The sequence below is a fragment of the Melanaphis sacchari genome, unplaced genomic scaffold (assembly GCF_002803265.2).
Source record: "Melanaphis sacchari strain LSU unplaced genomic scaffold, SCAv2.0 Contig45_pilon_pilon, whole genome shotgun sequence".
NCBI lineage: Eukaryota > Metazoa > Arthropoda > Insecta > Hemiptera > Aphididae > Melanaphis > Melanaphis sacchari.
In genome coordinates, this window is record NW_020271303.1 from 2,160,870 (window position 1) to 2,173,562 (window position 12,693).

General features: G+C 24.9%; 1 protein-coding gene across 1 annotated transcript in view; it reads left to right on the forward strand.

Moving 5' to 3' along the window:
• LOC112598187 (heparan sulfate glucosamine 3-O-sulfotransferase 5-like) overlaps window positions 1-12,693 on the forward strand; it is a 33,418-nt gene that overhangs the window by 1,360 nt on the left and 19,365 nt on the right. Inside the window, exons 2-3 of the mRNA XM_025344580.1 lie at window positions 4,338-4,582; window positions 12,111-12,326. Of these exons, the coding sequence (XP_025200365.1) occupies window positions 4,352-4,582; window positions 12,111-12,326 (447 nt within the window). The 5' untranslated portion in view covers window positions 4,338-4,351. The remainder of the gene's footprint in view (window positions 1-4,337; window positions 4,583-12,110; window positions 12,327-12,693) is intronic.

Sequence of the window (12,693 nt, forward strand, 5' to 3'; positions counted from 1 at the left end):
AGTATTATTATAATAGTTGACAACGAAATGACGAATTAAATTATCGTAATGTTCGATTCGAGTTTTATTATATTATTTTTTGCTTTAAATTTACGTACTTTATACAAAAAGGCTTGTAATCCACTGTAATATTGTATTGTTAACAGTTAAAAAATGTAAAAAAAAAAAAAAAATCATAAAAGTAAAGTCAATAATACATCATCACATGTTTTGCAAATCGTGTTTTTTTTGTGTGCAAAAATTATGAGTTTGTTACGCACGACGTATTTTTAATAAATAAGAATACTCAAACTCTTCTACATATATATTATAACTTATTATACGTTTGTTATAATATTTGGCAACTGACTTTTTCAATGTTTTTGTTTGTACATGAAAGACTATGTATATCATGAACCATAATAATTATTAGAAAGCATCGAAAATCGAATGGATATCATATATTTTAAAATATTCTTTTATATCAAAACAAATGATGCCTGAAATTCCTTTTATTAGTGAACCCCCACAAATCATAATATTTGAATTATGTTTTTTAATGAATGGAAATAATGGCTAGTATATTTAAATTTATTCAGGAAACAAATTCAAAATATATATGTTTTTGTGTAGTGGATCAATGCGATTATTGGTACGAAAATTAACTGTACTTAAAATATTTTGTAGAGAAATATGGAGTCATAAAACAAAATGTAAATACTAAATACATATTAACACACAGTTATTTTAACGATACATAAATAATAATGAATTACCAACAAAATATTTTCTAGAATTTATGGTAACAATTGTTGACTGAAGGTTATATTTCAAAAATACTTTCATCTGCTTGTAAATTGTATTTCAACCACGAATATTTAATGTTAAAACAAATTTTATCTTGTTACACTTTTGGTTTGAATAAAAATAATTTATTTATAAATACTATAATAACTATAAACAAAAGTTATATGAATTCAAATGCTTTCAAATTATAGGAAAAAGTGTATTTAATAAACTATTTTTTAATTTATACCAGTATAATTTACTATTTCACTTAAGATATACATAATATGAAACAAAAGACATACTGAGTTGGTTAATTTTTGACATTGAGTACTAAGGATTACAAACTACCATATCATACATCAGTATTCAATATAGACATTGTAATAATGATTTTATAATGTATTTAATATCATGCGTGTAGTTATAATTTAAATTGTAATAAAATTCATTTTTATTTAGTCTAACATTAACAAACATAATAATACGTATATAATACATGAAATGGAAATATTATATTATCATTATTAATGAAATTTTATTTTTTTTATTAGATACGTATTAAATCTAACCAGTTGTAGATAATATTTCTTTCCTTTGTTGCTTTCTTGTTAAAAAAATAAATAAAAAAAAAATATTTAAAAAAAAATCACAAGATAAATAATTGATTCACAATCATAAAAAATACCGTCCAAACTTTTTTTTTTTTCATAATATAATTACAATAATATATTAAGTTTTAAAATTATGCTGTAATTAATAAATCAACTAGCAAAAATATTTTCCGAGCATTTTACATACTTACTTAGTTAAATAATTATAATCACAATCTATGACGATGATGTTGAATTTATAAGTATGTCATAACATATTTTCAACATGTGAATATATTTACAATAATAATTTTTTAATGATGTTGAACATTGAACTTCCTGAAGTATTCATTATTGCTAAATGTAAGTTATTCATTCTACTTCTGTACTATAACAATAAATTATTAATACGACGAATTGTTTGTTTTTGTGTTTCCCCAAACAATATTACATTTTTCTTGTACCCAAACTAACATAAACAATACGTAAATATAACAATTCATATATCATATTGATGTTATGCTGCTTATATTCAACAATTATTTTATATTTAGTACAATTTATAATAACGAAACTCAAAAGCATATTATTTTGTTTTTAATAAATTATTTTCCAAATTACTCCAATTTAATTACAAGCTTTATGAATTACAATAATATGTTGACAGACAACGATAATAATATTTAGTTAAAAATATATCGTCAAAAACCATAATTTATTTTTTAATAATATAAACTCATACAAAACTCTTCCTGGAAACCCTATACGTCGTTTGAAATGAAAATGATGTAGATACTTACTCAAATAAATTCCCAATAAAATAATTCATGTTGGGTTCTATAAATGGATAGTCTTCCTCCTCATATTAATCACATATCACCTGTAAATTATCATCAAATAGACTTGTTGTGCTCCACTAGCATAGATTGTTTATTTTCAAATAAAACAAATAAAATAAAATAAAATAATATAAATACTTACCCTCTTTCCCAAAAAAATGTTTTAACAATAATAGATAATTCGAGTACCTTATTTATTAATTGTAACATGAATGCTAAACCTAACACAATAAAAACGTTAAAACATTGTTTACATTAGTATTAATACTATTGAAATTAATATAAATATTACATGATAATATTATTACTATACAGTTGGTTTATTGTAGTACTTAACTTACCAATCAATATTTTGAATAAAAATTATTAAGTAATGCACTACAGTTATTACATGTCTTATCCTTTGAGTTGAGGAAAATTACTTCACCCGTTGAATTAAGTATTCGTTTTTTTATAAAAATATTGACATTCACGTAGAATGAACTCCATGAAAAGCTTTCAAATGCAACTATAGTACTTAAATTTAAATTTAATCATAAAGCTGGTTATTAATCAGTGTTTTTATTTGCATAAATTAAACAAGCAACTGTATGTTAGTTAGACTTTCTTAATCTATAGAATTATAATGAAGTGTATGTAATAATATTATTAATATTATTTTCTTTTAAATATATATAATATATATATATATATGTGGTGTAAGAAAAACAGATTTTTTTTTTTTTTTTGATATACAATTTATGCTGAAAAGTAATAATTAAAATATATAGCAGAGTAGTTAAATGTAATGAAAAATAAGAATTTCTTTTCATAAAATAGAAAGATATTTTATTTATAATAAAAGTTAATAAGGTTTTTTATGAAAAATTAAAACTGTTTTAAAAAAATAATAAATTATAAAATATTCAATTTGCATAGTTTTAGATAAAATTTAAGTTGTTTGGTTAGGTATTTTAATTAAAATTAAACATACCTATTTAAAGTCTTATATTCCTACACATTTAAAAAAAAAAAAAAAAACTGCAATTTTATTTTATCATGATTCACGTATATCTAAGTAATTCTTATATGAATGATCATGAAAAGATTCTAAGTATCTATTTAAAATTTCATTTTGAAAACATTATCTTAGTAACGCAATAAACAATCTGAATATTTTTTTTTAGTTTTTAATATTATATAACACGCATTATAGTAGTATAATACAGTATAATGAATATCTTTTTTATTCGGTAAATTAAAAATTTAAATTCTATTTTTTGAATTCATATTTATCATTATTTTTATTATCTTTTAAAAACCATTAATTAATTTAAATAGTTGAACAAATTGACTACCGTATTTAATCCATGACTACTTCTCAACAAACAATACAATATTACAAGATAAATACCTAAAATACATAAATCCATAATTGCTTGTAAATAGCTAAAATTAGTATGATAAACTAAATATTCTATTTCATTATGTAATTATTTTTTTATAAATAATAAGTTTTTAAAAACTGTTTATTAAAATAATATACAATTAAAATATTTTTTTAATTATTTATTTAAAAGATATATAAAAAGTTATTAAAGATAAATTACTCGTAGTATTAATTAATAAATAAGTATTTATTATGTATTTCATCAAATAGTATGTATACAATGACGCATAAGTTAAATAAAAATTAACCGTTAAACGTTACAATCTAAAAATATTAATTTAAACATTAGTATTATTGAGTTAACTAATAGCTCTGATTTTTTTTTATGTGCATAATGTATTCAACAACGAAATCAGTTATTATTATTTTATGCTAAAATTATGTATTAAAGTAAACATAATTAAAAGGCTAAATAAAGACAAAAATGTCATACAAGTATAAAAAATAATCCATTGAAATACTAGCTAGTAACTAGATCATTTTAAATTAATTATATCATCATGGGTTTTAAAATAAATTTTTCATTTGAATAATTTATATACTTGAAACATATTTCAATACAATAAATAGACTGCATCGTTTTGTTTATTTTTATTTTTACTAACAACTCACAACATAACTATTAGCTCATTTATACAAAAACTTGGTATAAATTAATAAATTGATAGTGAATTATCAGCATAATCATACTTTTTCGTGTACGAATTACAGATGTGTAAATCGTAATGCGAAGATGGTGTGTTCCGAATGTCCAATGGTCCCAGTTGGTATTGTGCGTGACTGTGCTGTTTCTGCTGGGCGGCCTGCACATTTACAGAGGCCCCAACGGCGGGGCGCTGCAGACTTTGGACGAAGTGGTCGACGACGAGGATATGTCTGGTTCCACCCGAACGACTCAGGACGATCGAGCGTACCGGAGACTCAGGTTTCCGAAGACCAGCAGACGATTGCCTCAGGTGGGTAAAAAAAAAATAGATACGAAAAAACAACAAATATACAATATAATACGTATATACTATAAACCTGGGTAACTGTTCAGTAAAAAGTAATGATCAGTTCTATTTAACATTGTTATAATTGTAACTAGTTTTAAGCTTTTCAAAACGTAAAAAAAATGTTTGACTGTTGCGTTGATACGTTAATATACACGTGTGTATCTGTATAATTTATTGATATGATGTTATATTGAAATAAAACTTGAACATGGATACATTAACTGATTGGTTACGCAACATATTATTTTTCACAATCTGTCTGATTATTTTTTTTTTACATCAAATTATATATTGGGTTTAATCACTTAAAAATGTTGATCGTAAGTTATGAATGAAATTCAAATTTCAATAGACCATTTTATACGGCATCATAAAATAAACAAAATAAGTCCTTTAAATATTGATTAATTGATATAAATGACCATCCAGAATGTCAGCATGTATTTTTTTTAAATATTAAATAATATATATACCTATATTTAAAAGATATTTTTAAAAAAAAATATTGAATGGCATAAACTCATAACATGTTAATTATAATACAATTGTGGTCGCTATTTAGTTGATTTAGAAATTGTACTATTTATTAATATTATATTAAACTCAGTCACAAAACTATTATTTTTTTTTTTAGATAGATAAATTTGAACTGTTCTGGTTTACGGTTATTTTGTATTAATATTTTTTAATTCATGAGTAAACCAATAATTAGAGACTTCCTACATTTATATAATCATTTTTTATTTTTTTTTTTTTTAATTAACCGTAGTTTATTTTATACACACATTGTAATTTTAAAAACTTTAGATTAATTTTATACTATTACCTATTTTCTACGTTAAATTAGTATTGACTCAACCGTATTTTTTTTTTTCATTTAATTTTCAACAAGTAGTTATTATATCCTGACAAGTATAGCTCAAGCGTAAACCTAAATAAATATACAGTTAATATAATATTAGTGAAAAATAATAAGATTGAGATAGTAGTGAAACAAATGTTTAAATAAGTATAGATTGGTGACCTATTAAAATATGTAGATAATAGATATCGTGCTAATTAAATTAATAAGGTAGAGATAAATGTATACTAAGGAATAAGTTGTTTATGTAATATAGCTATAAGGAGGGAAATTAAGGAATTTGTTCATGCGAAAAGCTCTAAGATAATTTGGAAAGTGTTTTATCATTAATGAATCTATAAGGTAATAGGATATTATTAGAATCGGCAATGGTGCCGTAAGAAACTTTAGGTAGGAAAAGTGGTGATTTGAGAAAAGGAGGCGTGAGTACAATATTCAGATTTTGGTGATTTTAATGAGATGTTAAGCGACATTTGAGAAGAGCTGTATACTTTGAAAATCCTTTGTAGTTAGAAGTATGATCACTCGCGCACTTGGCTAGGCTACTTTTGTCTTTGGTACAAATATCTAAGAAGTAATCTCCCCTGTTTAACAAAACGTGAAGCATAGTGACAATATTAATTAGTGATGTGTTCGTAAGTTTGTCAATTTTGGCACTGAGTAGACCATTCTTAATTCTATGAAGTAATTTAGCTTTAGTTTTGGTTTCAACGTTGATTGTAATGTTGTTATGCACATAAAAATATTAGATGCTAAGATGAATTTAAACGGTACATGATATAGGTGTAAAACAAGTGGATATAAATCATATTTAATCAAGAAACTTCTAGCAAAATCAAAAGGGATAAATCGTGAGGTGAATGACCACCGTACCGTCGAAAGTGAACAACGCCAGGCGATTATGCGTGACATTGGGGATTTTTCAAACGCAACAGCGATCGCCGACAATAACAACCACCGTCGACATCAAAGTCCAGCGACAGGCTTTTTCGATATATCAGAATCTACCCGTGTAAAATTAGATTTTCTTCAGTGTTGTTGGGTACCTTCGTACGGCATTGGATTTTCAAAGCGATACCGGGCGCCGCTGCGTTATTGATGTATTAAGAGAAATCGTCTCAATAAATAAGGATAGTTTGTAAAGCCAAATAGTACATACGTAGATCCACAAGAACCATCGGCTAGTTTAATGAACGCAACAGAACAAAATTACAGTCTACTCAGAATAAAGAGCTCGCTGTAAGAACAGATCATACCATGATACTATTCACTCAGCTGATACCATAATAGCATCGACTTAAAAATTCATAAAATTTAGTAGAGGTTATGCGATGTTTTGTTAAAATACATAATATGCTGTTTGTTTTTGTCAAAAAGAAGTTCAATTAGTCACTTTATACCACTAATGACTACATAAATTTAAAGCAAAAGTCTTCGAAATAAATGTTGACCATCGCCGCATATAATTCTATACAATAGTTTATCATTGAATTAAAATTGAATAGATCCGTCACATGAGCTTACTCAATGAAAGGTATACTATAGACTCAATAGCTACAAATATACTGCAGAATAACTTCACGGGGTTATTTATACGCAAGTCCAGGTGTATATTGTTTATGGTTGCGATCCCCGATCCCACAAGCTTAAAATTTCTTATACAAAAACGGATAAACAATAAATACGTTAATAAGATATGAATATTTTTTTAGTCAATGTGTGTGCATATATTTAAATGATACAATATGTATGAGGGTTATACGATAATATTATACAGCTCATTCTGTATAAATCGGATATACACGGAGAGTGAACTTTTTACCGGTCCCGCCAACAAACTGCATTATGTTTTGATGTACGTGTGGAGAATATAATAATAATACGCTTATGTATTGAATAAAGTGGAATCTTATCCGACACGAGAACGAAATGAATTATCATGTTGGAAACTATTATATTTATATTACGTACACTCCATATGGATATGATATCATAAAGTACCTGCTGCTGTGTAAAGAACAAAAAAAGTTTAAATTTTAAAGTCTATTTAACCTGGGTAAATAGGAAAAAATTTAACCAGGTTTCGAACTGAAAAACCGAAAAAACTATAAACTCATTTATGGCCGAAAACTATTTAATATAATTTAATTATATAGTCTATCTGAGCAGAATGTAATAATTTATCCCTGATTGTATTCATTGATATTTTTTATTCAAATAATAAAATCAATATTAAATCGATTCTTGATTATTTATCAAAATAATTTTGTTTTTACCCTATATTGCCTCATTTTTTCTTTTAAAACTCAAAAATTATACACGAATGTCCGTGTAATATTTACTATATATTTAAAAGATATATCCTGATAAAAATTTTTTTTGATTTAAATAGAAAATATAATAAGTAATTGATAGCTGTAGTAGGTAAATTTTCGTTAACTGTTAATTATTCAATGTTATTACTCAATACTTGATTTCCTGATTTCTATAACTACATATATAAATTAGAAATTGATCAAACTGAGTAGGTACTATTTTATTATTAAAGTCCTATCGAATAAAATATTATGATAAATCATAGACCCTATTTTTAATATTCATTCGTAAAACCGCATAAAACATTTTTCTTACTTTGACCCACGTTTATGGAATTCGGAGACTTATATTTTAGTTTTAACTTTTAAAGCTTCATCATAAAATATTTACTATGACTAGAACAGAATGAATTTTATTTACACAATGAGAAACATTATTCTTGCAAACTACGATATTTCATTGACGTCTGTTGTTTTTCGAATATTAAGTTAAAACAGAGTTTTTTTTTTTTTTGTTATCAAAAAATAAATTAAAATATTTGCTTGTTAATTAGTCAAGATAAAATGTAAGGTATGGTAAACGGTCTATCTAATTTGTTTGTTATGGTAGGTAGATATTACTTTATTTGAGTAAAATATTATGTATGTATATATATATATATATTATAAAAGTCTCTACATTAACTTATTTTTCTTTGTTTAAATAAAAAAAAAAAACTTTGCCAACATTAATAACTATAATGTCTTTGTTTACCAATGTTCTATAGTCTATAGAACGATAAACTTTGTAATTATAGTTTTATAATTTATTGAATCCAACTTAAAGACATGAACTGTTTCAATATGATATCATAAAGTGTAGTGTAACGATTCATTATTGATATTGGAGAAAAATAAGACATAACTTTTATTAGCATTAAATTATCAAATTTTATATAATAATGACAAAAAATAATAATCGATTTAAATATTTACAGATATGTTTTGTAATATTTTAATTTTCATTAACTGGTAAGGAAATATTTCCCAAACTATTCCACTACAACCTTAGTTTTACAATTTCAGTCTCTCTATAAAATCCATAATGTCTTTCTTCCATCACTAATCTGGCTAGTGACTACCCTCTCATTTCTTTAATGCTCATTGAGTGTTCTTACTTTTTGCGCATTCCTCAAAAGTTTTGAGATTTTTACACTATCCATTTATTCTTTAACTATCCCAAATTATCACCATAACGTGGCCATTTATAGTCGTTTTTTAAATTATCCAATAACATACGAGTATATCTGCCTACCCTTCAATATCCAAAATATATTTACATCTTAAAGAAAATTATATTATATTTTTCATATAAGTATTATATTTTAATCTTATAGAATATTTATTTTAATTTTGTTTTTTTTATGTAAATTTACATTTTTTAAATTAATTTTAGTACCTATAGTTAATCAATATTTTTAATTGTCAAAACTTATAGCTTAACAACTAATAAATTTAAAAATAATAAATATTTAAGTGTTAACTATTTTCTATAATTCATCAATTCTTGATAATATTATTTTCACACAAAAAGTTTATTAACATAATATACCTAATAATATATATATATAACAATAATAATTGTTTTCTGTATTTCATACTCTTAAAATATTTACTTTTGTTTTGATGGCATACAAAATAAATAAAGTAGCTTGGCGTAGCGCGTTGGCTACTACCAGTCGTGGAATGTGACTGAGAGTAACGGCCACAGCTACACTAGCTCCCAGATGGGTGACCACCCAAGATCGTAGTGGTTAAAAACCTTGCCACACATACAAATCGTAAATGTATATAATGTATAATGTATACTAGCCACCTAATTATTTTGTGCAAATAAAAATAAATATTGCGAACTTTACTTTTTTAAATTTTTTTTATTCTTAGTTATATGTGTAAATATTATTTATTTTTATTTAAAAAAACCCATCGGGTATCATTATTCAAAGGTATTCTAGGTCTTCTAATATGTAAATCATCTTGTAAAATCAAATCATATACATTTTAAAATTATTGAGTTTTTAATAGTGATATTTTTTTTTTAAATTATGTATATTTTTGTCTTACACACCGTCACTACTTCGTTGCAACAAAATATCTTCATAAGCAGGTGAAACTGTTTTTTTTTTTTATTATTATTTTAAATGGTTTTATTTTTTATTTTTCTATTTGTGTACATATTTAAAAAAAAAAATTTAAACAAAAAGTACTTGCCACTGACGCAATCATACAAATTTAAATAATATACTTTTGTATATTTATAAAATCTAAAACGAATGAATTTTTAATGTTCAAGTTTTCTCAATAAAATACCACTATAACATTATAGTATATTAAATTATGTACTTATGTCATATTATATTAATGAGTTTTTACATACTCATTATTTTAAAACTGGTACAACAATCTACATTTTATTTAAAAATTTCTGTTTAAAATATATGTATTAGTTTATTACTATCTTATGATGCACTACATTAGTTAATAATATAGATCATAAGTGGTGTACAATATACTCAACGTTTTAATATAATAATATAGCATGGTTTATTTCTAACGTGTAGCTATATTTTTTGGTGACTTACGAAACTTCTCAATGTCATATTCGAGGTATATTTAATATATAATAAAAGACATCTACTATTAATTGTTAGTGAATGACTTGAAGTATAAATTAATGGTTTTTAATTTTTTTTTTTTTTTTTTTTAAATTTTTGAACCATATTAATTAACTATTATTATAATAAACTATGTATATAATCGTAATAATAACTAATAATAATATAAAACATACGGTAAAACCACTGCTATAAAATGTCAACTTTTAAGTATAGATGAAATGTTAAGTATGAATAACATTTTAATAATCAGACGATTATTAAATCGATTTATTTGAGCGTTGAATGTTTATGTATGGTTGTATGAATAGCTATTATATCCGTATTGATTAATATTTAGTTTAAATATCTATCACGGTTCAAAAGTGAAAAAAAAAAACAAAAGTTTATTACATTACGAAATGGAGGCGTTGATACGATATTTCTTCGAAGGGAGTTAATTCACATTTAATTTATCTCATAGATGGGTATTTGAAAATAAATACTTATATCTTAAAATAATTTGTTAATATCATTAACAAACGATCAAAAAAATATTGACCGTTAATTGTATTATTATTTTTGGGAGTAACTGCATTTTCCTACATCGTTTTGTTTTGTTGTTTTTAATCAAAATAAAAAAAAAAAAAATAAAAAAACGGTAATTTTTTAGCTTTAGTAACGCATTACTAGTAAATTATATTTCATGCTTTCAAATATGTTTTATTTTTTCATAATTATATAATTTAATAATGTATAAAATATACATAATTAATAATTAGTGTCATAAATAAATGATATTGCAGATTCTACATTGTATTTATTAAGTATTCACTTGTGTTAACAATAATTCAGATAATTAGAATGAAAATAAGTTTAAAAAAATATCCTAATCTTTTTGTGTAATACAAAAAATTATCTGAGGATACTTTAGTGGTCTGAAGATACATTCATGAATTCATGATAATATCAGTAATTCTATATACTAAATTGTGTCCAAAAACATTAAAAACAATAATATGCGTTGTGTTTTTTAAAAATGTTAAAACTTGCAAAACAAAAATTGAAATTGTTGTTTTTTATACAAAACAATGCAATAAGTATAAAATATTGCCCATTTAATCGTTGTGTTTGGACTCAGATATATATTTTAGTTTTTTTAATTAGTTTAATTAGTTGAGTAATACAAATGTAAATACACAAAATTTAATATCAATATCTAGTTAATACTATTAATAAGTATAATAATAGAAAAGTATGAGCATTTTATTATACCAACACCAGTGTGTTATGAACTTATTTACTTTTGGTTTAACCAACACAACGAATTTAAATATAGATTAGTGACCATTAATGAGCTTAATTATAATATTATAATTCTGGTACCGGGAATCAAATTTCCATGCAGCTGGTCACAATGTATTAATAATACTATGCACTAGTATAATAATATGAAAACTAGTTTTATTTATAGTCCATATCGATTCTTGTAAAATACGATTTGCAATACTGCGTTTACGTCGACAGTGTATTAAACTGCATATTATTATCATAAAAATAACGCTGCAGACTTAGTGTACAGTATTGCATGGATCGTGTACTAATCGAGTTTTCTGTGACTGTGTATTTTATTATTATTCGTATTCATTAATATATTATCGATATTATGTCGTACACAGGCAATCATTATCGGTGTGCGGAAAGGCGGCACGCGGGCGTTGTTGGAGATGTTGTTCTTGCACAAGTCTGTGCAAAAGGCCAACGGCGAGGTGCACTTTTTCGACCGGGACGAAAACTACGAACGCGGCCTGGACTGGTACAGGAAGCGGATGCCGTACTCATTCCCCAACCAAATCACCATCGAAAAGAGTCCCAGTTACTTCGTGACACCAGAGGTAAAAAAACGAAAAGATTATGAAAAATACTGAATGACGGAGGCTGCGGGTAAAATCAGGCTATTACGATGCGTATCGTTGCAACGATGGTTATCCGAGCAAGTCGTGATAATATTATGACGAAAGTTAAACAAACATCTGTAAGACGAAAGTTCTGTGATTATGAAATATAGTAGCACACAAATCGAAAAACGATAACTATTTGATTCTTTAAGTCCTAGTACACCCTTTTTGATTATCCACCAAAACCCATCGCTAAGTTTCATCAAGATAATAGAAGTTCTCGAGAATTTTATACCTGTTTTTTTTTTTATTTTTCTGTGTGTCAAAATAATCGGAAAAGCCCGTGGAAAATGGGTCTTAGAGG